The sequence below is a fragment of the Manis pentadactyla genome, chromosome 1 (assembly GCF_030020395.1).
Source record: "Manis pentadactyla isolate mManPen7 chromosome 1, mManPen7.hap1, whole genome shotgun sequence".
In the NCBI taxonomy this organism is placed as follows: domain Eukaryota; kingdom Metazoa; phylum Chordata; class Mammalia; order Pholidota; family Manidae; genus Manis; species Manis pentadactyla.
This window is the reverse complement of record NC_080019.1, coordinates 206,479,372-206,506,044: the sequence shown is the minus strand read 5'-3', so window position 1 is coordinate 206,506,044 and position 26,673 is coordinate 206,479,372. Positions and strand designations below refer to the sequence as shown.

The following is a 26,673-nucleotide window of genomic DNA, read 5'->3' as shown; positions in this document are numbered from 1 at the left end:
CAAAGGAGAGGCATTGCCACTAGATGAGCAGCACACACTGAAGAAAGTCTTCTCCTAATCACACATCTTACCCAAGTATTTGAGTCGCTTACTGGTTTATATGGGGGAAATGCCCAAGTAGAAGAACTCCTGAAGAAAAATTTGACCGTGAGATCTTTGCCAAAAGGGTTGGTAGATAATAATGCAATAACACGAATAACTTTTCAGTGTCAGAAATAAAAGCAAAGACAACTCCTTTAAAAAAAAAAAAAGACATTAGAAATTTGCCCAGGTGGTAAAGGAGGGTTGGGTTCCTGGGAATACTTTCTTATACTAAATTGCTTATCTTGAATCTTAGACATTATCTGACAAGGAAAAAAAACTTGCTTGCATTTAATGAGCAGTATGGTTAACCTTACTAACGTAATAATTGGAAAGTTGTATTAACTCTGGTGTGGCATGCAAAATGAGTCTTCCTATTACATTTAGTTCAGTCCCTCACTTAAAAGTAACAACTCAAAATCTTTTTTTTTTTGTATCATTAATCTACAATTACATGAGGAACATTATGTTTACTAGACTCCCCCGCATCACCAAGTCCCCCCCACATACCCCATTACAGTCACTGTCCATCAGCGTAGTAAGACGCTATAGAATCACTGCTTGTCTTCTCTGTACAACTCAAAATCTTAACTGCAGTTTCAGAGTATTGTTTAACAATTAGAGATGGTACAGGTATGGCCTTTAGTTTGGAGAAGCAAGTCAAGTGATGCTTCATAGATCTATGAAAGAAACTTGGTCCTTTTGTACTGTTTTTGGCTGAACACAGTGCTAGACCTCTAAGGATGGTAACTGTTGAAGCATCTTATCAAGCCCCATAGTTGAATCTCTTATTTTGGTACAGATGAATAGCAAAGTCTGAATTATAAATAGAATGGACTACCTCTTAAAGTGCCGCTTTCATCATTCTGATGCTGGGTTACTATCTTTATGTTCCCATCTTGCTTTTCCAACTAGCAGAGTCCTATGAAAACCAAAAACATGTATATGAATATAACTTCAAGTCTGATAGCAAATCCATTTCTTTGAGTTTTTTATACCTAGTAATGGTTTAGAACTTCTGTCTATACTTCATCTTTTTATCTCCACTAGCAACAGACAGAAATCCCATTTTGCTCATATATTCTCCAAATGTATCTGTCCATCCTTAGTCTTGTTTTATATAGGCTCCGCTCAGGCACTTTTATCTATATGTGTCTGTAGGGAGGGTTCAGGGTATGTATGCTGAAATACCATAGTAAAATTATCTTATTTAAATTGGGTCTTTTAAAATTGTTTAGGTTTAGGTCTGAATTGTTTAAGTTTCAAGCACAGCCTTAATATTTGCTGTTAAAATATAAAGATTATACTGTTAAACAAAAATGTGGCATTTTGGGGAGCAAAATTAATGCAGTTGGACCTTTATCTACAAATTGAACTCAGCTTTATCCTGGGTGGGGTTGGAAAAGAGTTCTCTTTAGATTCGTTAAAAGTATCTAGTTCAAGACCTAAGAACATTTCCATGAAAACAAAATTGTAATAAATTTCTGAAAATCCCTCAGAGAAAATATATGTAAAACATGAGAAAAACCATCCTCCATGAGATTAGTTAGAACAGTGTGTATTTTTAATACGCCTGTTTCATATCTGATTAAAGGAGGGAAAGGCCTCATAAGTTAAAAATTGTGTGAAGTTGCATATGCATAGTTGCCTCTAGGTTCTTAGAATGTTTGACAGAACATTTTATGATTCCCATGGAATTTTCAAATTAAATTGCTTCATAGTTCTTAGGAAGCATGTTATGGAATATCTTTTATTGGGTCTTACTTTGTATTTTAGACCAGAAACATTTGTAAGTGGATCACGAGCCTTTCAGTAGTATCCCTCCCATTCTCTGTAAATCTTCTATAACTTACCTTGTAGACCATAGGGCATTTAGTGACCCAGATTTTTTTTTTATTAAGGTATCATTGATATAGACTCTTATAAAGGTTTTACAAGAAAAACAATGTGGTTATTACATTCACCCTTATTATCGAGTCCCCCCCCCCATACCCCACTGCAGTCACAGTTCGAGAGTGTAGTAAGATGCCACAGAGTCCCTATTTGTCTTCTCTGAACTACACTGTCTTCCCTGTGACACCCCCCCACACACACACCATGTGCACCAATCATGATACCCCTCAATCCACTTCTTCTTCCCTCCTCACCCGTTCCCCCCCACCCCTCCCCTTTGGTAACCACTAGTCCCTTCTTGGAGTGTGTGAGTCTGCTGCTATTATGTTCCTTCAGTTTTGCTTCGTTCTTATAATCCACAAATGAGGGAAATCACTTGGTCTTTGTCTTTCTCTGCCTGATTTATTTCACTGAGCATAATACCCTCTAGCTCCATCCATGTTGTTGCAAATGGTAGGATTTGTTTTCTTCTTAAGGCTGAATAATATTCCATTTTGTATATGTACCACATCTTCTTTAACCATTCATCTACTGATGGACATTTAGGTTGCTTCCATATCTTGGCTATTGTAAATAGTGCTGCAGTAAACACAGGGTTGCATATGTCTTTTCAAATCTGAGAAGTTGTTTTCTTTGGGTAAATTCCTAGGAATGGAATTCCTGAGTCAAATGGTATTTCTAGTTTTAGTTTTTTGAGGCACCTCCATATTGCTTTCCACAGTTGTTGAACTAGTTTACATTCCCACCAGCAGTGTAGGAGGGTTCCCCTTTCTCCGCATCCTCACCAGCATTTGTTGTTCCTAGTCTTTTCTATGTTGGCCATCCTAACTGGTGTGAGGTGATAATTCATTGTGGTTTTAATTTGCATTTCCCTGATAATTAGCAATGGGGAGCATCTTTTCATGTGCCTGTTGGCCATTTGAATTTCTTTTTTGGAGAAGTGTCTGTTCATATCCTCCTCCCATTTTTTAATTGGATTATTTGCTTTTTGGGTGTTGATGTGTGTGAGTTCTTTATGTATTTTGGATGTTAACCCCTTCTTGGATATGTTATTTACAAATATATTCCACCATACTGTAGGATGCCTTTTTGTTCTGCTGATGGTGTCCTTTGCTGTACAGAAGCTTTTTAAGCTTGATGTAGTCCCTTTTGTTCATTTTTTATCTTGTTTCCCTTGCTTGAGATGCATTCAGGAAAAAGCTGCTCATGTTTATATTCAAGAGATTTTTGCCTATGTTGTAAGAGTTTTATAGTTTCATGACTTATATTCATGTCTTTGATCCATTTCGAGTTTACTTTTGTGTGTAGGGCCAATAATCCAGTTTCATTCTCTCGCAAGTAGCTATCCAATTCTCCCAACACCAGTTGTTGAAGAGGCTATTTCCCCATTGTATGTCCATGGCTCCTTTATCGTATATTAATTGACTATATATGCTTGGGTTTATATCTGGGCTCTCCAGTCTGTTCCGTTGGTCTATGGGTCTGTCCTTGTGCCAGTACCAAATTGTCTTGATTACTGTGTCTTTTTAGTAGAGCTTGAAATCGGGGAGCATAATCCCCCCACCCCCTGCCCGCTTTATTCTTCCTTTTTGCAGGATTACTTTTACTACTTGGGATCTTTTGTGCTTCCATATGAATTTTAGAACTATTTGCTCTAGTTTATTGAAGAATACCATCAGTATTTTGATAGGGATTGCACTGAATCTATAGATTGCTTTAGGCAGGATGGCCATTTTGGCAATATTAATTCTTCCTATACATGAGCATGGGATGTGTTTCCATTTATTGGTATCTTCTTTAATTTCTCTCATGAGTGTCTTGTAGTTTTCAAAGTGTAGGTCTTTCATTTCCTTGGTTAGGTTTATTCCTAGGTATTTTATTCTTTTTGATGCAATTGTGAATGGAATTGCTTTCCTGATTTCTCTTTTTGCTAGTTCATCATTAGCATATAGGAATGCAAAAGATTTCTGTGTATTAATTTTGTATCCTGCAACTTCGCTGAGTTCAGATATTAGATCTAGTAGTTTTGGAGTGGATTCTTTAGGGGTTTTTTTTATGTACAATATCATGTCATCTGCAAACAGGGACAGTTTAACTTCTTCCTTGCCAATCTGAATGCCTTTTCTTTCTTTGTATTGTCTGATTGGTGTCCCAGATTTCTTAGAAAGCCATCCTGACTTGAAAGTGAAGCACTGCTTTGCACTGGTATTTCACTGTATATACCGTATAGTTGATGATCTTTTTATCTCTGCATAGCAGTGAAAGCAATTGGAATATGTGCCCAGTACTGTGCTACAAGCTTTCTTCACGTACATTTTCTCACTTAGCCTTCACAATAACCCCATGAATTTGGGATCATTGGCCTCATTTTATAGATCCAGAAGCTTTGGCTCAGGTGGGTACAGTAACTTGCCTACAATTAGGCAGCAAGTAAGAGACACAGCCAGATTTCATCCCCGATCTTTGGACCCCAAAATCCAAATTACTTCTTTACTCTCTCCATAGTAATGAGACCCTTTACAACACTTCTCTTGCTGATCTCTGAGCTGCCTAAGAAACTCTTTAATACAGAGTTTCAGAGAAGGAAGAAATGTTCTTTTGACCTTAATAACTGTAGCTGGAACTCAGTGGGGTGGGGAGGGGCAAGGGTGTCTAATATATTTTCCTTAGGGGTGATTGGAACTTGTTAGATTTAAGTAAATATTCATGTTCCTTTTTTATGGGCCCTAATATATTGTGTAGATATACAATAGGGCCGGGAGAAATGGATTTGATCGTGTTTGCTGTGTTTGACCTTATAGCTAACCATAGCAGCATCTTATTCCTAGAATGCCCCTGTCCTGGTTTTATTTTCCCTTTTTGTAGTCATCAGATCCAGAATGTAAATTATTTTGTGGTTGCATCTACTTGACACTGGAAATAAAAGAAATTAACTGGAGGAAAGCACAGTGACCCCAAATGAGTCCTGTCATCTGCTCTGAAAAGAAAACCTTGTACTAAAGGTATCTGTAACCAAAGGATTTTTCACTCATTTTGTCCTCATAGGCCTAATTTTCCCGATCTCTACAATGAGTGCTTTGGACAAATTGACCTCGGTGGTCTCTTCTAAGTTGTAAGAAGCTATGGTTCTCATGGTTCTTTTTTACATAAATATTCTGTGTGTAAGAGAGTTTATTCTTGGTTTTGTTTTGGCTTTTCAGAGCCCTGGACATATCCCGAAATGTCAATGTGATTCAATTGACTGTTGAGATCTCTTTTTTATATACTTATTCACTCTTACTTCCTCATGTTTACAATTTTACTTTTGTTTTCGTTTGGCAGACTACAATGCCATTTTACATGATACAAAATTTTTTTTGGTGAAATTTTCCTCACCATATTTCCTAAGAAATGACTATTTCCTTAAGTTTTTAAGAGGGTAATCTACTGGAATTGCTCTCTTTGGTGAAGAGAATATTTACTTACCTGTAATACTTGTTCTCTAAAGGTGTAAAATTATAATCACCTTTGCTCTTCCTGTTTGGGGGAGGGTCTGACTCAGAAATTGATGTTTATCAAAATTCGATCTGTCTTATGTCAGGGCAGGAGAACCACAGAGTGGTGAGCAACCTACAACTGTGTATCTTAAGAGAACACAATTACAGGTAAGAAATTTTCTCTCTTCCGCAGGATGCATAATCTTACTATTCTAATCTTTGCAGGATTACTTTCTGACTTAAATTTATCTCTCATCATTTTAGATTCCAGTATTCACTACAGAAAATGTGATGGATTAGAGAGCTCTTTTTGGCTTTTCCCCCTTTTTGATTTCTGCAGGTCATTCATTCTGGTGATTTGCATTATACATGCATAATTTTAACTAAAGTACTTGTTTGAGAGGAAAACCTCACAGGATATTCCATCTGAGAATAGACCTTTTGGAAGTATTTTGGTACCTATAATGAAGAGCTGTTTATTCTCATCCAAAGTCTTCCTATGAATTCTTTCTATTACATCTTCATATGTCCCCAGCACAGGGCAGAAAACTCTTTAAGATATCTTTTATCCTGCTTCTAGCTTATTTTATGTGTTAGTTTTATCGTATATGATCAGAGTCTCTCTTAAATAACTGTTAAGATTTCTTCCTTATCTCTCTCCATTTACTGTATTCTAAGGAGTATGTAAAATTGAATAGTAATCATTTCTTAGTGGTTTGTGTTTTTTGGATGGGATTCAGAGTTTCTCAGTTTTGCCTGATAGAAGGAATTGAGATGGGGCAATACTCTAATATGCTGAAACTCGAGATCAAAAAATACTTGACTGGAACTGAATGAATGTGTTGGATTGCATCTCTCACCAGTTATGTTAATTACCTGGTCAGTGCATTTAAAATAGCTATACTAATAGTTTTAAATGACTAATAATAATTCCCTGCTTTTCCTATTATAGCGCTGGATAAAGCAAGCCTTGGAAGAAGGGATGACTCAAACATCACCTGTATCCCAAGAGACTAGAACTCAGCACCTATACCAAAGTAATGAGAATAGTAACTCTTCTAGTATCTGCAAAGACAATGCAGGTATGTGTCTCAGACCTTTCTGAATACATATACAATGATGATTTTAGGTCCACATAAAAAATTGAGTATGAGTACTTAAAAAGTCTGATACAAAAAAGAAATAGCATTGTTCTCTAAATAGTTACTTTGCATCTGTCTTTACAGAGGAAGAGAGAAATCTCAAGTCAGGGATCACTTTTCCCAGGACAACAAAGAAGGAAGTAGACAGTGTACAGATAACAGCAAAAATGGTTATAAAAAGGTTAGATACATTTAACGTAGTAAGTTTAGGAAATCTATATCCATTATAATGGGAAATACTCAAGAAAGTTGTGGAACACTATTCAGGAAATAATCAAAATCATAAGTGATTGAGTTGGGTGGGGCTTAGTTGAAGGGGCAGTGGATGAATTAAATGAATGACAAATTATTATGGATTGGTTGTTTTTCAAATGGGCTGTCACAGTTAGTGTAAGATATTTTTTTAGAAAGATGTGGCGTTAAATGCAACTTAAAGTCCTTATGTGTTTTTAAGGTAGAGGGTCATGAAAAGTCATGTGGTCCATTGGTTTTCACAGTGACTCTTGGAGGGGTTTTAGTTGAATTGCAATTGAAAGCTCTGGTGCATGAGCTTGTGATAACAGCTTAACTGATTTGGGGACAGTCTTTGAACCAAAGTGTCTTCTGCCAATATTGGCTTAATTGAAAAGTTCTCTCGTTGACAGTAACAATGGAGATAACTGTTAAATCACTATGTTGTGCACTTAAACCAATATAATATTATATGTAGACTATACTTCAGTTTAAAAGAAAATTTCTCTGTGATTTCCACAAGTTTATCTCCAAATCAATTTTGTGAATATAACAAAAACAAAGTACCAAAATTAATTAGATGCTAAAGGTTGTGTTAAGGTGGCAACAGCTAACATGATACTTCAGATTTTCATATAAACCACTTCATTGTTTTTCATTGACTTACTGAGTAAATAAGATCATGAGTTAGATTAGATAGATAGATAGATAGATAGATAGATAGATAGATAGATAGATAGATAGATAGATAGATAGATAGATAGATTTGTACTAGGAATACCTGCTTTATATTAAAACTAACATCTATTTGGAAAACAGGCTACTAAAAGTAACATTTTTCAAATTATTGACTTAGTTTATTCTCCTCTGGATTGGATTATATCTTATAAGTTATCACATGTGTTACCTAGGATAATACAATCTGTATAGAACATCTGGAAAATAAATGATACCATGACAATAATAAATACATGTATAATGATGATTTTAGGTCCACATAAAAAATACTTAAAATATTTTCCTCTCTTCTTCATCAAAGATTAAGGAGATTTACTAAAACTAGCTTAATATAAAATGCTGGTACCAGATTTCCATCAATATTATCAATTGATTGACAGCTTTTACAGTATAGTGAGAATATAACTTAACTGAGATCTTCTATCTGGTATACACACATCCACACATTTGTGTTATGTGTGGTGTGTATGTTATGTGTGTATGTGGTTGAAATTGGGAAAAGGATGTTGTATAGCATTTCATGTCCTGACTGACAAAGACTCAAAAGCGAAAGCACCTGTGTTACTACGGGCCCTGGTTGGAATGGAAGTAGGCCTGGTAGTCACCAGTCTTTATTGAGCTTCGGCTCATCTCTAGCAGTGAAAAGTATTCAAAGGACATACCTTGTCCATAAGGAGCAGCATCCACAGACGGAAAATACCTAATTAAGACCCAGCAGTAGTCAAATCAGCAACTTAGTGTAAATCCTGAGGAATTATTTTTGTTAATTTAGTTTTGTTTTTTTAAGGAGATGTTAAGAGAGCCAGATGGTATAGTTGAAAGAATCCAGCAGACTTGGCATTTGAAGAACTAGCTCTACCCTTTACTAACTACATGATATTGAGCAAGTTACTAAACATCTATGTGAGCCTCATCTGTAAAATGGGAATAGTAATAACCTACTTTATAGAGCTGAAATAAGATTAAATTAATGTGTGTAAAGTGCAGTACACTTCTGGACCCATAATAGGGATTATTAATGTCCTTACTGTATACAAAATGCTCACTCTTATTGAGCATTTATGGAACATTTATTAAAATTAGTCAGATACTAGGATACGTGAAAAATTCTAAGCTCCTAAAAGCTAAAAATTAAAAAATGGTATTACTCTTCAGGTGGGGAGGGCATAATACTCATTACTAGTAAATGATGTAAATATAGACCTAGGAGAACCTAAATAATCTACTGAAAAACTTGTAAGAGTTCAGTAAAACCACTGGATAGAAGGTACTTAATGCAAAAAACTAATAGCATTTATGTACCAAGAAAATGAATAAAGAAAATGTTTCATTCCCAAACTTAACAAACTAAGAAATAATTTAAACTGTTATTAAGAAATAACAGTGGGGGGATGTAGAGCAAATCATTACTGTGAAATATTTTCAAAGTCTTGAGGAAATGAAGAGACATTCCATGTTTTTTAATGGAAAGGATAAATAGTCTCTCTCTGGTTTCCTCTTCCTATGGTATGATATCTAAAATGATTTTAATGATCTTAAACTTCATTTTTAAAAAAAGAGAAAGAGAGAAGAACTAAAAAATTTGAAGAGTAATGATGAAGTATTTTCCCTGGAAGTATAAAAGTAGCTTCCAGTATGAAGCTGGAAGCTAGTAATTAAATTAATATAGTGCTGGTACAAGAATGGATTTATATATGGAACAGAATACTCAGAAACAAGCCTTTCGTAAATGAAAGATTTGGTAAATTATTCTGGAGTTTTTACTTGGGAGACTGAAAAGAATTAGATCCTTGCCAAAGTAAATTCTAGGCACTTTCAAATATTTTTTTAAAGAAATCAAACTTGAGTAAACAATGTTTCTGCATTTATATTGTCTGAATTAAATAGAGGACGAATACATTGGGAGAGAAGATTTGCAATAAAAATGATAGGAGTAATAGCCCTATTTGCAGTTCGGTAAGGTCTATCATATGCATTATAATAGTCATACTCCTTAACCTAATAGTTGTTCTGGGTATCTGTTCTGCAGAAATAGGTGTAGATCAAAAATTTTATACAAGGTGTTAGTCATAGAATTAGTAATAATTGCAACAATATATAGCATAAAAACAATCTAGATTCCAACCAGTAAAGGACATGTCTACATACTTTTTTTCTTCTCTTTTTTTGTTGAAGTATTGTTGTTATACAATCTTCTATTGGTTTCAAATATACAACACAGTGGTCCAACAGTACTCACGTTATTAAATCCTCACCCCCACTAGTGCAGTTACTATCTGTCAACACAGAAAGATGTTGTAGCATCAGTGATTATATTTACCACACTATACTACTATTCCTGTATGTGTACATACTTCTAATGTAACACTACACAGTATCATTAAAATTTTTACTCTTCATTCATTTTATCAAACTAAGCCCTCCCCCCCAAAATAAAACATCACATTACTGCTTTTGAAATAGATTTTAGTGACCTGGATCTTCAATCTGTAAGAATATTTAAAAATTTCTCCTAGGAATTATAAGGGTGGTTCAATATTTAAAAATTATTCATCTAATTAACTTATTGTCAGGCCAAGTGGAGGATGGGTCATAGTAATAGCACAGTAAATGTGAATTAAGGATAAATCAAATAAAATAACAGTGTTTTTTTTTCCTAACATCTATCTGAAAATTATGCTTCATGGTGAAAATAGTTACATTAAACCTTAAAATGTATTAGCAAATTATTCTACTATTGCCATTATTATTTAACAATGTCTAGAATTATTAGTCGAAGTGATTCCCTGCAAAAAAAAAAATCCATGAAATAAAAGTACTGGCAAAAAGAATGTATATGTTACTGTGTACAAAGAAGATGCTTTTCTGGAAAAGCCAAGAGAATTAACTGAAACACTGACACAGATCAGTAGGGTAACTGGGTGCAAAAATTTTTTTTGTATACTAACAATAACATTTAAATAACATAAAGGGAGAAATAACATCAGTTCACAATGGTAACAAAAAAATACAGGACACTGGAGTGTAGACCTACTAAAAATGTGATGAATCTGTGTTAAGAGATAGAAATGAAAGCATGAGCAGCTGAAAGATTGTGCTATGGTGCTACTCATGAATTTAATTCAACCCAAATCAAAATTTTAACTTTTGTTTTTGGTATTATCTGCATGGTTGATGGATGGCTGCTATAGTTTATTGACATGAAAAGTATGCCAGATAGCCAAAATATTTTGGAAAGCTGAAGTAGACTAACTGGAATTGCCCAAACAATTTAACTGAAACTTATGTCAGTATTGATGCCATTTGCACAGCAAGTATACAGAGTAACATTCAGAACTAAATCCAGTATATGTAAGAATCTCTTAGGATAAATTGTCATTTCAAATCGATGGAAAAATTATAGATACTCTAATTTTAAAAGATATTGGAAGAATGTGTGAGCCATTTGGCATGTGAAAAGGATAGATCATTGCTACCTTATTCTTAAGTATATTCTATTTGAGTGAAATTTTTAAATTAAATATAGAAATGAAGGGAAAGTAGGCCAGTATTTTTATAGTCTTGGGGTAGGGTGGCAAAGACATTGGTGATATCAGAAGCAGAAAATAAAGGAAAAGATTGATATATTTGACTAAATAAAAGTGCAAAAATCGTATAGCCAAAAGGGACTATTAAAAATTTTAAAGGCAGATAGCAAACTGGGAAAATATAATTTGTAACATTTTTGACAGATGGTTAACATCCTTATTATTTCAAGAGCCCTTACAAATGACAAACAAGATCAACACCCCAGTAGAATGCAGGCTGAAGGACGTGAGCAGATGGTTCACATAATAACAAATATAAAGCTAGTGAGCCTATGGAAATACTCTTTTGGCTTAAAAGTCCTAAATCTAGTCAACTGTCCTGAAAAGTAAACGAGTGCAGAAACATGTAAGAGCAAGGTTACTGGTTACTGAGGTGTGTTTATAATAGTAAAACAATTGAAAAACACTTAAATTGGTTAAATTCTGGTAGTATCAATGTCATATAGCAATTAAAAACTAAATTGTAGGTTTCTGTTCATTGTCATGCAGTTTTTCTGAGTCAGAGTGGTAGGTTGTTTATTCAGCAGTGTGACTGAGAGAAGAGCCAGTAAGGCTGTGTCAAGAAAGACGTTTGGATGAAAACACACCAAGATTTCAGCGCATTAGTATGTGGGTATGATTTCAGGTTACGTGTATGTTTAAATATTTACATGTATGTTTGTGTATATAATCTTGGGAATTATTTGAGTAAAGGAAAAAAAACCATGAAAGATGGTTTAAGATAGACTTAACCACATAAAATTTGAAAGCTCTGTATGGCAAAACAAAAAAGAAGAAAAATGGAGGCTTGAAAAAATGTCTTATAAATGTAGTGCTACGGATAAGAAAAAGTAAGCAATTGACTACTGGCCCAAAAACTTCATAAGGTCAGGCATCAGGTCTGTTTTGTTGAATATGTCATAACAAGTACCCAGGAAACAGTTTAAATGAATGACCTGTAAGTTGATTTTGGGGTGGAGAGCCCATCGGTACTTTCTAACTTTCGTACAGGGAGGGATCTTCATCACTTACATAAAGCCTTTGGTAGTTACAGTGTTGGACCTAGCAGTATAGTGTCTTTAAAAAAATTTGCTTTTTACGACTTTGAAATATATAATAGGTATCCTAAATATAAGTCATGAATTACATTTTGTTTGTATTTTTATACCTCAGCACTTTTCAAAAGGAGAAAAGGAAAGAAAGAAAGATTAGTATCTGGAACAAAAGGATTATACGAAATACATATCCTAACTTGGAAAATAAAAAATTCTCACATACCTGAAAGGAAAATAAGCATCTCCAGTGTTTTTGTATTTAGTCTTCCCTCTCCATTTTAGCATCTACTTACCCTAGTTCAGTGCCTCATAACTCTTTCTGTTAAGTATTCCATTATCTCCAAATGATTTCCCAGTGTCCAGTCCCATCCTAAACCGTTGCTGTCACAGTCACCTTTCTGAAGCATAGCTCTAATGCTGATCTGCTGTCCCAAAACTTCCTCGAAGGCCTGGGATAAATATTCCTCCTTCCACCAAGCCTTGGGGATATAATTTAACCTAGTGATTAAGAACGTTAATGGGAACCTAGTCTTTATTACCAACTGTTTGTCTGTCTACACATCAGATTTCTCATCTTTAAAATGGGGATGATAATAACAGTGCTGGATTTAACAGAGTTCAGTTTAAAGCTGATAATTCACATGAAGTATATAGTATGGTAACTAGTATAGTACACGCTTAAAGCATAATTATTTTTTACTAACACATAGCATATGCTTTAACCTCTGTTGAGATTCTTAAACTTATATTAAACACATTATGTATATGTTTTTCTTAACAAATTCGTAAACCCCTTTCAATGGAATATTTGATGACCATTTCCCCCCACATACCTAGGTCAGTGGTTTTTTCCATATAGTGGGTATTAAGTAAATAAGTATCCTGTACTATAAATGAAAAGAAGTCGACTTTTCCTCATAGAAATTGGGGTAGGTACTTTGGCCTTGAGTGGTCACTAAAACACATAGCATGGTAACTTCCTTTTTAAGTGAACCTAAGCATAGAAAGTAGGATACCCTGACCAGAAAAAGTATCAGCTTAGTTTTTGAAAATGATTGAGAGAAGTTTTTGTAGAAATCGTTTCACACGTTGAAGCGATTAAAAGGAGGGGCTAGATATGCATCAGGTAATCAAGTGTAACTCTAGACTACTAAAATAACATTATAGAAAGAGCTTTTGAAAAATGGCAAAAAATATGTTAGAGAAGATAAAAGGGATATGGAGTTAGCATTCCAAAAGCTTGAGCTGGTGACATGGCAGTTAAGTGTAGAGTGATGTTAACAGTGTGGCACAGATTTGAGATTTTTGGAAACTAAATGTAAAAAAATAAATTTGTATTTTCCACTGGAAGATAATAAATTAGCCTCAGGGATCAGTCATTAGAAGTGTCAGATATAGCTGGTGATTCTCTTGGAGAAAGAGTTTTGAGAATTACTTTAAGTGTGACAGTTTCTTTGGGTTTTGGGGGTGATTGCAGAGATCACAGTGGGATGAGGCAGAAGAGAAGTTAAGAGCCATTGTGGGCTAGAGATTAATGGCTTTAATACAGAGCCTCCCTTTAAGCCATCCTTCAACCTCTCATCCAAGCTTTGTGTTTCACAGACTTGTTGAGCCCATTAAAGAAGTGGAAGTCTCGATACCTGATGGAGCAGAATGTCACCAAGCTATTGCAGCCTCTTTCTCCAGTCACACCACCCCCTCCCAATCCAGGCTCCAAGAGCCCCCAGCTGACCACACCTGGCCCATCTCACCCAGAAGAGGAATGTCGAAATGGATACAGCCTCATGTTCTCACCAATCACGTCTCTTGCTACTGCTAGTCGCTGCAATACTCCTCTGCAGTTTGAGGTGATTTGAGTTTGGTTGTTGGGAGTGCTGAATATGAAAATCATCATTTGTACCTCTTCATTTCAAATACTATCAGACCAAATGTTCTGTTTTGTTTTGTTTTTGACCATGTTCCTTGCCCGTCACAGCAAGAGAATGGGAAACCTCAGGGTCAGTGTGACCTATTAACCTGGTAGCCTCTCATCTTGGCAGTCCCCATACTTCCCAAAATAGGAATAGTGCTACCACAGATGACATTCATCCATCTTTTTGCATGCAAGTCCATCAGTCTCTATAACTTTGGGTAGTATGCATGCTAGAGCTCCATCTTACTTTACTGTTTACCTTGGTTGACATAGGCTTCTAGCTGCCTAGTGATCATTAGTGACACCAGCCTGAGAACTCAGGTTATACTGATGGATTGTGCCTCCATTTCTAGGCCTTTAAATCAGTGAAGTATCTCATCTGTTGTTTTGTAGTTTTGTTGTAGCCTGTGAACAGAGATGCAGAAAGCATTGGGGTATGGTTTATGGCAAATGAGGGGTTATTTCCTATTCCTGATTACTTTCCCTTCTTTTTAGTGTTGGGAATGAGGAAAAAGAGGCTAGCAACATGCATTTTATAACAAATTTATTGCATCACTCTCTGGATTAGTTAGAAATGTGTATCTCAACTATTTGAAAAAGTCAATTCTTAACCACTTTGATATTCAGGTTTGGGTGCCAGCAGGTTTACTGAGTAGAATCCATATGTATAAAAAGACTCATCTATTGCATGTTGCTTTAATTTGTAATTAAACAGACACTATCTCTTCCTCCTCCTCAGAGAAATTTGTTCTGATCACCATACACACTCAGCTCTGCTTCTAGCGTGCACTTGTCTAGATGTGTTCTTTGATAAAGGTGAATGTTCTAACCAATGCCATATTCCCTATTCACCTTTTATGAGAGCATAGAGATTAAAAATATCTGGACTTTTAAAATGGCTAACTCAGAAACAGGTAGCAAGCAGCTTTGAAAGCAAGAGGCAGCTATGTTCTATATCTAAGCTAGATCATATTAACTTAATTTTGGAAGAGACTTCTTTTGGGGGCTGAGGGCAGGGTGGACCTTCCTGGTTTCATTTGATTTCTAGGGAAGTTACTCTACCAAATTCCCTGTGGCATGCTTTTTAGTCAGATAGTAAAGCAGCTGATTCAGGCCTTACTACCTACTCGGTCTACTATGTCAGTGCAGGTTGTGTCATGATTTAAGGTGAACTTACAGAAATTAGATGGTAAGTTGCCTTCCAGAACAGCCAAGTTTAGCACTCAGTGCATTTTCTAATCTTGTATTTTGATAACTGAATCACTATGCAAATGTTAGGTTTTTATTTTTAAAAAATATCAAAGCTCATTTTAGTGATGCATACATAGTAAAGCCTAATGTTAGAATACCAAGAGGAAAATAAAATATTATAAAATATTGATAGCCCTTCTCTTCAAAAAATCCAGTGCATGTTTCCACTATTTTAATCTTGTGATTTATCTAAGGAAATTTAGCCTTTCTCATCAATAACAAAACAAACTTTACCATCCTAACCACCTTACCACCATTCTAATAGCCACATTCTTTCCTATCTTCTAGTATAGGGAGGTAGGGAACCTTATTTCCATCCAAGACGAAGACACAGAGGAAAATATCAAGAAAGGTGTCACAAGTAAAATGAGCTTGGTTGGAGGAGAATATTTTTGAAAGGAAAAATAAGAAAACATAGGAGAAAAGTAAGGAATTCCTTCAATGCTAAGGGAAGCTGTTGAGGGGACATGTAATGGAAGAGAACAAGATCCTGAGGAGGGGAGGCAAGCATCAATAGCCCCTCCCTCCCAGGAATAACCCTTCCCTCCTCTTCCTGCCTTGAAATGCACGGCCCACTATCCATTTCACACACACTACACACCCCAGATGCAGTGACCAGCCAGCACCCGGCTCTCCTGCAGCGACCCCATTTCCCTGACTGTGGGAAACATCCGCGCCCCACATCTCCCTACCCCGACCCCAGGCACAGTGGTCCAGGGTCTGCACCATCAGGAACCCTCCCCTTACCTTAGCCTTTGAGCTGAATCCTGGTCCCAGCTCCCACCATCACTCTCCACTTTTCACTGTTCCGATCTTCTATCAGAGAAAGTGCCCAGTTCCTGTCGACATGGGAGTGCAACCTCAAGTGACGGCCCCAAGAGGAACCCTGTTGAGGATGCAGAGACATGAAGTGTGTGCATCTGCTTTTTCTTCTCTCCTAAAAGTACAGTGAACTTTAACATCAGAGAATGTTGCTAGGCATGGTCAGATCCAATTACATTATGCCAAGGACTGTGTAGCCTGTGAGCTAGAGAATCCCTCAACCCTGTCTCTTGTGACTGCCATTCAGGAGCTGGCCATCTGCCCAGCCCCAACAGCACCCCAGCATGCTGAGCAGTTGCCCTGACAACAGAGGCAGGCCTGAGCCACATGAGAGAATGAGGAAATAACGATGTTCAGAAAAGGGTGCAGGGTGAAGGAAAAAGGTTCCCCTAAGAAGAAATAAATAAGTGGTAGGGTGCTTGGCAAAAACAAACACTGTAAGTTGCTAAACTCTCTCCTGACTTACTCTAAAATGTCACCAGTCTCTTTCCTGTTACCTGCTTGAGATGTTTACTTACAGCATGAAACATAACCCGTTATCCTAAATGCTTTCAAAGACACCCGGAAGCATTTTAACAAGCCATTCTGTCCATTGAGATGAACTCTGCAGTTAAACATTTCCCCTGTGCATTCTTATCCCTCCCTGCCACCCCCCAAAAAAGTTGTGGCTAACCATCTATGCTTGCTTATACTTTATTTTTTTGTTTGTTTTGTTTTGCTTCTTGACTTCGAGTAGATGAATAACAAGATGCTTTTCCCTCCTCTAGAACATATCCTCCCCTGAGAGTTCCCCTGCGAATAGGCCTGAGTCCCTGTCACCCGAGGTAGTTATCACACCATCTCAATCACACTTGGAGGCTGAGAGTGAGTGTGCATGAGTGTGTCGGGAGGGCTGGGGGATCTGAGTGAATGGGGTGATGGGCTGGAGGGTGGCCAACCGGTCACTGTAAGTTGGATGAGTCGTCCCATGAGTGGCTGTGATTATTCAGAACTCACAATGTAGATGGAGGAAAATGAAGTCACTGTGTGCATGTGGTGGGGTTTGTTTCTGTTGTGTGGGGGAGGGGGTGGCTGAGGACTTCTTAAGAACAGAGGTCAAGTTTAAAAGAAGCTGAAGATGTGATAGGAGCTCTGTTAAAGTCTTAGAAATAGGGTGTGTTTGTTAAATAAGGAAAGTTGAATCATAAGTTGGCAGGAGCTGTCCTTTGATACTATCTTGGGCTGTTACAGGAGCAGCTCTTATCGGAGAAGTTAGGCAGTGATTTATGCCTTGCTCAGCTCTGTTTAGCTGGATATTTGGGGCTTTGGTTGCTAGATTGAGCAGCTTCTTTAGGAAAGGAGGGTCTTGCTTCTCAGCTTTCTACATTCTCTTTATAGCTCCTTAGTGGATATGCAAGGAACTAAGTCCACCTGTGGCTTCTGTGGCACAGGCTTCCTTCCATTCTGCAGTGATTCAGATACAGTTGCCATACAAGTGGTGTCTCCTAGGATGGCTACTGAGTACTTTTGTCAGAAACCCTAATGCTGTGGAGATGATGCACTTCAGATTTTAGGGCTAGAGTTTCTTAACAGTTAAGATTGAGATGGTATAGTAATGATTAACTCCATGAGTCCACATACAGCCTTTTTTATTTGGAAGAGAAAGTTAGAGTGTCTTATTATCTTTCAGAAGTTAAGTGAACTGTTCATGTTCACCCCACCCCCTCCCAATAAAAAATGAGTGCTACACTCTGTGACATTTGACCAAATTCTGAGTTGGCAGGATTTTATTGATCAGTGGAAAACAGAAGGGTTGTATTCTAGTGTACCAGATGTTTTCTGAATGTGTTTTATCCTGTCTTGTAAGGAAAGTATAAAGCTCTCCTTAGCTGCTCAAGATTCCTAGAGTATAATTTGGAGACTGACATCGTATGGTATCTGGGTTTCTGGTACCATTCTTTCTAGATAGCTAGTAATAGTTGATCTAGGGTTGGAAAACCTTTGTGTTGAGAGGTAATGGTAACCAAAAAGTAGGTGAGTTTATTTTTGGTACATTTCAGCATTTCAGATGCTCTGCAGTTGATGGGCTTTAGTGGTCTTGTGGTATGTTGATATATATTAAAAGATTAGGAAAGAAGAATTGAGTGACCAGAACGTTTTATGAGAAATATACCTACTTAATAGTAAAAGTGAGTGAAGGACTGGTTGGTCGATGTCTTTAACTAGTACAATCTCCTTTACTTAACCAGTAACTTAAATACTTGACTTTCCCCCCTACTTTCTGCTTTCTTTCACCTTTTCCCCTCCTCCCACCTTCCATCATTATTAATTCAGAAAGGCATAACACCAGAAGCCAGTTATCTTAAGACTGCAGTCTCATCTCTGTAGCATGTACACGGGGCTCAGGTAATCCCTGGTTATCCTGCCAGTCCTTTGATGTTGTGCAGGGTGACTCAGCAAACCTGATGAAAGGCTAAGCAGGCAAAATAGTCACATTTGGCCAGTTACCTAATTTGGACTTTCCCAGTATTCTCACCCAGAAAGACTTTAAAGCAGTTTGGGAAAGGCTGGGATTCTTTAGTAATCTGGCCTGTAGGCATCATGGCTACATGGGACCTTACAGGTGTTAACGGCTTTCTCTCTTCTACTTCTATCCCTCTTATCTTTCCTTGTTCACCTGCACCCCTCTCACCTCCCTCCTTTCTCCCCTTCTGACTTTTTCCTTCCTCCCCTACCCCATGTCTCCATTGGTTTGTATTCTTGCAGCTTTGTCACCGAAAAGACCTGGACTTGACAAAAGTCGGCTACCTTGACTCCAACACTAACAGCTGTGCTGACAGACCTTCCCTGATGAACTCGGGTCATTGTGACCTGGCTCCTCACGCCTCCACTGGGCCCACCTCTGAGACTGGCTTTCCGAGCAGGAGTGGAGATGGACATCAGGCTCTTGTGAGAAACTCAGACCAGGCATTTCGGACAGAGTTTAACTTGATGTATGCCTACTCCCCATTGAACGCTATGCCTCGAGCAGATGGCTTATATCGAGGGTCACCCCTAGTAGGGGATAGGAAGCCTTTACATTTGGACGGGGGATATTGTTCTCCTGCAGAAGGGTTTCCCAGCAGATATGAACATGGTTTTATGAAAGACCTCTCTCGTGGATCTTTGTCACCTGGTGGCGAAAGGTCTTGTGAAGGAGTTCCATCTGCCCCCCAGAACCCACCACAGAGGAAAAAGGTGAGTGTCTCACGGTTCATAGGTCTGTTTGAATTAACTGAACAGTTCAGTAGATATTGACTGAGTTACCACTGTGTTCAGCACTGTTCTAATGTAAGGGAAATAAAAGTAAGTAAGACATGGTCTCTGCCCTGTCCACTGAAAGACAGACTCTTTTATGTTTTTAGATAATTAGTTGAGTGTTGTGAATATTCAGCAAGTTTAAAAGCCCACCATAACGTGTGTGCCATATGTGTGCTTGGCAATTCAAAGGATAGAGCAATGAAAAGGAATAACGCCAGCTATTTGTAGTACTTGGCATGTCCCACATTCTAGGCACAATTAAGCTCTGATGCATTTAATCCTCACAATATTTATGTAAAAGGAGTAATTTCCCAGTTTGCAGATGAAGAAACTAAGGCAAGTTTAGTAACTTGCCCATGACCACACAGCTAGTAAATGGAAGAGCCAGGGCGCTACCCAGGTCTGCCTGAATCAAGATTGCATGCTCTTAAAGCCACCATGCTCTATTGTCTCCTAGGTTCTGCCCTAATGGCGCTTATAGCAAGTGAGCCTGAGCTTAGCAGATAACTGTCTTAATAAGTAATTAGTTGCAGTGGTAAGGGATGCTCCAGGGGAACTGTTCACAAGTGGTGAGAACATGTTAGCAGGGGAAGTCTGCCCAGTCAGGTATGCAGAGGGCACATGGAGAACCAGCAAGAGGCACTTAACCACTTTGAGGGACAGTGGAGGAAGAGGTGACAGGTCACTGATTTCGCTGATCTCAGAAGTACAAATCAGCAAACAAGGATGAGGATGTTACAGAAAAGGGAGCAGAAAAGTAATTGTCAGACATTCCATTGGGTGGGCAGAAATGTGATTGCAGAGAGCTGAATTTTGCCGTGGTGTCAGATGAAAGATGAGGAGAGCCAGGAAGAGAATAGAGAGAGAGAGAGGAGCAGGGCGAGGCCATAAGGAGCTGGCTAACACATCGGGATTTGACTTGTAAGTAATGCCTGCTCTAGAAGTTACAAAGCCAAAGATAATGCTTTTGTGTCAGTGGTTTTCAACTAGGAGCATTTGGAAAAGCACAGGAATATTTTGGACTATTGCAGCAACTTCCCTTCATTGGGCCAGGCTAGATGTGCTAAATGTTTGTTTGCATTACACTGAAGTACATCATCAAAAAACTCCTCTCCAAGATTGTGTATAGAAAGTGCATACACAAAACTGTATTACTTTACCTTTTTGTTTTATTTTACATTTAGGCCGAAAAGAAGACTCCTAAGGGCATGGAGGAAGGAAACACTGTGAAATAATGTAGACTCATATAGCAGTGGGTTTAGAAGACTATTCCATGAAAAGTATTGACTGTCAGGAACAAAAATGGAAACAGTCTTTGGTTTTCTGGTTTTATTTATTATGTACACAAAAATTATTTCAGAAATATAGTTGAGCATTTGCTGTCAGGCAGGTTCTGTGCTCGGTGTTAAAGATAAAAACCCAATTAAACTGTCTTTGCTATCATGGAACACACAAGTTAGTGGGGCACAAGCAGATGTAGTAGTGGTCAGCTGACATAAGTGCAGTGCGCTGCAACAGCATAGGGGCAGCTATGAGGTGGGCCAGGGAGGAGGGCTTCTCTTGTAGTCCGAAAAGAATGAGGCCACATGACCGACAAGGTGGGGAGATATTTCCACGTATAGGTTTTCTTGAGCTAGCTTGCTAAAACATAAAACCATTTTCTTTCTCCTTTTACACTAGTTTCCCTGAATATAAGACAGAAACAATAATAAATCCCTGTGCATACCTTGAAACATTGAACACATTTACTCCTGAAGCATTGGCTTTTTCTTTTATCTTTCTCTCTGTTTTAATGACTCGAGGGGTTCCTAGGGAAGTGAGGAAGAGTCAGAATCACCAGGGAGGTTTTTTCAAACTACACAGACTCCCAGCTCTCCACCCTCCCTTTGCTAAGTGCCGCCATTGTTGTGGATAACTGAGAACAGTCTGCTGTTACTGGGTCACTGACTGTAATCTCTCACAGATATTTCTGAAGGCAGAATATAAGGTTGGGGTCTGCTGGTGAACGTCACTTTTCACAATCTCATCTCCAGTATATTCTCTTACCAATTTCTGGCTGATTTAAGTACATTGCTGTGCTCAGATCGCTCACCTGAAAGAAGCTGCCAGTGTTGGTGCATGCTGAGCTTGCTGGTAGTCCCCATCTTCTCTCCCCATTGTCAGGGATCAATTAGCGACATCTAGCTGGAATCCTGTTTTTGTTTCCCTCCTAGGTGTCCCTGCTGGAGTACCGCAAACGGAAACAGGAAGCCAAGGAGAATTCTGCCGGTGGGGGAGGTGACTCTTCACAGAGCAAAAGCAAGTCCGCTGGAGCTGGGCAGGGCGGCAGTAACTCACTTTCTGACACTGGAGCCCATGGTGTGCAGGGATCCTCAGCCCGAACCCCCTCTTCCCCTCACAAAAAATTCTCCCCATCTCATTCCTCTCTGTCCCATTCGGAGGCAGTAAGCCCATCAGATTCCAGAGGCACTTCTTCTCACTGCAGACCTCAAGAGAGTATCAGCAGTAGATGGTAAGTTTGTATTTGATGCTTTAAATTATTAAATTCAAGAGGGAAGTATACATCTAGTACCATGCCCAGTTTTACCTAAAATGTATGGGAACACTTACCTGAGGTCAGCCAACAGTGCTGTGTATCCTGTTCAGCTGATTTACTAGGATCAGCCACAATCCCCCAGTCTTACAGAAGCAAAGAATTGCTACTGAGCCTTCTTTCAGAACAACACTTTGGACAGCATATAGTTATGGACACAGATGAGCTATTTTTATATGCTGGGCACTAACACTGCCTCTTCTGTTTCTCATTTCATATGAAAGGTAAGTAAGGAGTTCAACTTGGGTCCACTTAAATCTACAACAGATGTGTCAGTTCCACACAGCTAGTATATACAGAAAGAAGACATATTCTGAGAGGACCTGTGTGGTTTAAGCTAGTATGTGCCAGGCACAAGACATCACAGAAGAGAAAATTCGACATTTCAAAATGGTTGTTAAAAAGGGTAGGCATCTTTAGGTCCACTTCTTCCTTGATTGCTTTCTCTTTAAAAATGTTTTTAATTCTGTGCCTAGTGTAGTGTGAGGCAGAGAAAAATACCTTGTTTTTAAGTGGGTCCTGAAAACAGTAATGTTTAAGAGGGTGTTTAAAGAGCCCTTGTTGGAGCTTCATATGTTCCTGCCTCTTAACTCTAAAGCCCTGTGACATAAACTTGCACACTGTTGCCTTCACAGGATGGTTCCTACGTCAGTAGAACGACTCCGAGAAGGAGGGAGCATCCCCAAGGTCCTCCGAAGCAGTGTGAGGGTGGCCCAAAAAGGAGAGCCTTCTCCCACGTGGGAGAGCAACATCACAGAAAAAGACTCAGGTGAGCCCATGGCCTTCTGCTGCCCCCCGGGTTCAGGGACACGTGAGGCAGGCCCCACACCGTTCGCACCGAATGCTGGGCTAAGGTGAGTCTGTTCCATAGGCAGTCAGGCTCCACTGTGTGCGAGGTTCCAACCCAGTCTTGCTTCCACACGTGGGGGCTGTAGCATTCTTCAGACCTAGCACTGTTGCCTTCTGTCTGCTCTTTTTCCCCAAGGATACCTTTCTGTAACTCATCTCTCCAAAGACCTGAAATCCACCTTGATGAAGGAAGAAGAGAAAAGGAGACAAGAATTAGACGAGGCATTAAAACATAGCCCATAATTAACTGCTCCTTTTGCCTTTATGGCGTGCTGTACTCACCTGATTTGTCAAAAAGAGAGTGGCATGGGCTGGTGACGGCATTGGTGATTGAAATGTACAAAGGCTATTTTGCATTTTTTTCTAAGAAGCCAAGTTAATTTTGTATTGCCTTCCAGACCCTGTGGATGGAGAAGGCTCAGAGACACTGAGCTCAGCACTCTCTAAAGGAGCCGCCGTTTACAGCCCCTCCAGATACAGCTACCAGGTGAGATGAGAGGGTGCTCATCTCTGGGCGTGGGGGGTATGTGCTGGGTTCCCAGTGTCTGTGATCCTGGCCGTCCTTCGCAGTTGAGATGCTTTCTTTGCATACAGTTTCAGCAGCTTGGAGATAAGTCGTACCTGCTCACCTTCAGGTAATAAAGAGTCATGCCAGAAAAAATAAAGTGACCAGAGACAGCCACGCACTATGGTGCCCTATAAAGAAAAGTGTTCGTGAAGGTGAAGGAGGAGGAGCGTCGGCAGCAGGAGAAGGAAAGCGGGGCGTCCCAGGTGCTCACAGCCTAATGGCTTAAATAGGGACCTGCTCACCCCGATGCTTTTCCTCCCAACTCTTTCTAGCTCCTGCAGTGTGACAGTCCGCGGACAGAATCACAAAGCCTCGTCCAGCAGAATTCCTCCCCCTTCAGAGGGCATCCCACCCAGTCTCCAGGGTACAGTTACCGAACTGCCGCACTGAGACCTGGAAACCCCCCCTCCCACGGTTCTTCAGAGTCCTCCCTCTCTTCTGCGTCCTACTCCAGCCCCGCCCCTGCATCCACAGACTCGTTGGCCCCGTTCACAGGGACCCCAGGGTATTACAGCAGCCAGCCGCACTCTGGAAGCAGTGCCGGGGGCAGTCTCCCGCGGAGGAGCTGCGCCGCCAGCCCTGCCCCGCAGGGCCCCTCAGACTCCCCGACCTCAGACTCGGTTTCCCAGTCCAGCACAGGAACTCTGAGTTCCACCTCCTTTCCTCAGAACTCTAGGTCGTCGTTGCCATCAGACTTACGGACTATCAGTCTGCCCAGCGCTGGGCAGTCAGCTGCCTACCAGGCCTCCAGGGTATCTGCGGTTTCCAATTCTCAGCACTACCCACACCGCGGGAGTGGGGCCGTGCACCAGTACCGACTCCAGCCACTGCAAGGGTCGGGAGTCAAGACTCAGACGGGACTTTCCTAGGGCTTCTGGATTTGGGCAAACAGAACTGAATGAGCCCATAGCTGCTTCCTTCCAGCTGCCTCTGGAACCCAGGCCGAGCATATTGCTGGGGAAGGGGGTACAAGGTGCCAGAGGTTTGGGTCTGGTCAACAAGAAACAAGACTTGTGGTCGCGACTGGCTCTGGCCTTGGAGATAGATGTAAATCTTGTCTGAAGCAGAGACTATAAAGAAGTTTCTCCCTGCTGTTAAGGGTACATTGTTGACAAGCAAACGGTGTTTTGGTTAGTAACGGTTCTAAGTGCAATGAGTTGTGTTGAAGCCTCCGTCTCCCATCCTTGCCTGTAGCCTGTAGTCACTTGTGCAGTGAGGACATCTTTTTAAGCACCCCCCTCTCCCCTCAAAAAAGTTTTCTTTTGAAAGGAAAAAGTGAAAACAGCCAATCTCAAAGCCCCAAGCCATCTGAGTAGTAGTAGGGTTTTACGCACTTAAGGTAAAGGTAGGTATATAAATGTTCGCCCTAAGACAACCATTCCAAAAGCAGCTCTCTGGCCAGGATGTGTCCAACAAGAATACTTCCTGCCTTTGTCTTAAAATCACTGAGAAGTAGGCAGGGAGAGAAGCTTGGCATGTGCTCTGACTGAGGGGTACGTGGCTCTCGGAGAAAGAGCTCATGGTCAACTCTTGATTATTCAGGAGCAGATTTCCCTAGTCAGTGTCTGAGCCCCAGCTGTCACCATCCCGCTGCCCCAGCCCAAGCTGTGTCACAGCTCAGCAGCCCGTAAAGCAGGTAGGCAAAGAAAGAGGAACGAGAAGTGAGATGGGCCAATTGCATTGCTATTTGTCAGCCGTTGGCAATAAATCTGATTAGGAAGGATCTCAATGGTATGGGAATCCGTGGAACTTTTATTTTTTCTACTCCCAAATAATCAGGAGTTGACGATCCATGAGTAGGACCGCCTCCGTGATTGGGGAGCGTGCACTCGTGACTGCAGGGTAAGAGTGGAAGATGCGTGTGTGGAGTGGCACCGACAGGACTGTGATTGTGTGTGGGCGTGGCCCACATTTCTTTGGGGGATGCTTATTTGCAAGTGGCCCAGGTGACAGTTACAAAGCCACCCACACACCTCCCAGTGTTCTGGATGAGAGACAAGAGCAGACTGGCTTCTCCCCATCAGTGCATTGTGCCTGTTGTACACCCCTGGAGGAGCCCTGGAGCCAGCCCAGGTGGGGTACACAATCTTTTTAAATTCCATACGGTTGCCAGCTTCTTTCCTTCACTTGTTTACTGTAATATCCGGCGTGTTTTTATTTATCAAATTTTGTATTCAGTTATAACCACGATAGGGGTAGCAAATATATGACAGGTGTAATCCCTGGTGCTGCAGTGGACCTACTTCTTTTATTTTGGACAAGATAATACTGTGAGTCTCCCCCTTCCTTCCCTCCAGTTTGTTTTTTTGCCCCTTCCCCCAGTCTCTCGCATCTCCTTCCTTTCTACCCTCTCATACAACTATCATATGCACAGTCTTCTCTCTTTTGTGACTGTTACAAAATTTCACTTTTTCAAAATTGAAATCAGGTGTTTGCTCAAATGAGGGGAGATTTTTTTTTTTTTTAATGCTGAGACTTCAGCAAAATACTTTTCTTTTTTTGTTGTTTCCCCCACAAACCCATCAGTCTGGGAGAGCATTGGGAGTGGAAATCATGTTGCCTGGGATGCTGGTTTCTTTGTATATTATATAAAACGTATGTAAATGTCTCTCCATTTGGGCTGGGGTTTGCATTCTCCCTTGGCTATCAACCAAGAGGAGAGGCCAGCGGGCAGGCGGCCCTCACCCTGCCTGGCACGTGCAGAGACCCCAGCCACTCTGTGTGGGCAGGGTGCTGTCAAGACCAGACCTCTGGGGGGGTGGGGGTGGGGAACTCTTGGAAGGGAAGAAGTATCACTTCTTTCTCAAGTGGAGTGTTTACACCTTGCTGTAACATTTGAACTTTCACAAGAGATGTAATAATTTTGATAATAAAATTCTTAACCATAATAATCATAAAGTTGAGATTTTCTTTATCCAATTTTGTGACCTTGCCTCATTTTCCTAATGCTCTCCTAACTGAAGAGGACAAGGTGGACCCACGTTTAGGAGAATGTACTCTTGGTAGAGTTGTTTTGGCCATAACAGGGCCAAGAATGCGGACTGATCTTTCTCCAGCCTTTTATGATTAAGGTCAAGCCAGTGTTCGGGCCAGTCTGCAGCAATGGGATGGAACATTGCAAACAGACTTGAACCAGACTGATTTCTTGACCTTGGCATCATCCTTGCAGCAGTTATTTATTGGTATTCTGCTTTTCTGTTCAGAAACAATACCAGGC

At 39.9% G+C, this 26,673-nt stretch overlaps 1 protein-coding gene across 14 annotated transcripts in view; it reads left to right on the top strand.

Annotated features, from left to right (window-relative positions):
* Positions 1 to 26,353, top strand: part of SETD5 (SET domain containing 5) — a 74,803-nt gene extending 48,450 nt beyond the window's left edge. For 6 of the 14 annotated variants that reach the window (XM_057507014.1, XM_057507012.1, XM_057506973.1 and 3 more), the window contains 8 exons: positions 6,403 to 6,532; positions 13,785 to 14,029; positions 16,935 to 16,991; positions 18,913 to 19,383; positions 21,660 to 21,958; positions 22,675 to 22,808; positions 23,287 to 23,375; positions 23,729 to 26,352. In XM_057507014.1, the coding sequence (XP_057362997.1) occupies positions 6,403 to 6,532; positions 13,785 to 14,029; positions 16,935 to 16,991; positions 18,913 to 19,383; positions 21,660 to 21,958; positions 22,675 to 22,808; positions 23,287 to 23,375; positions 23,729 to 24,325 (2,022 nt within the window). In that variant the 3' untranslated portion in view covers positions 24,326 to 26,352. Of the gene's footprint in view, positions 1 to 6,402; positions 6,533 to 13,784; positions 14,030 to 16,934; positions 16,992 to 18,912; positions 19,384 to 21,659; positions 21,959 to 22,674; positions 22,809 to 23,286; positions 23,376 to 23,728 lie in introns of all 14 variants that reach the window. The other 8 variants (XM_036877799.2, XM_036877802.2, XM_057507007.1 and 5 more) reach the window with 5 other exon arrangements.
* The last annotated feature ends 320 nt before the right edge of the window (positions 26,354 to 26,673 follow it).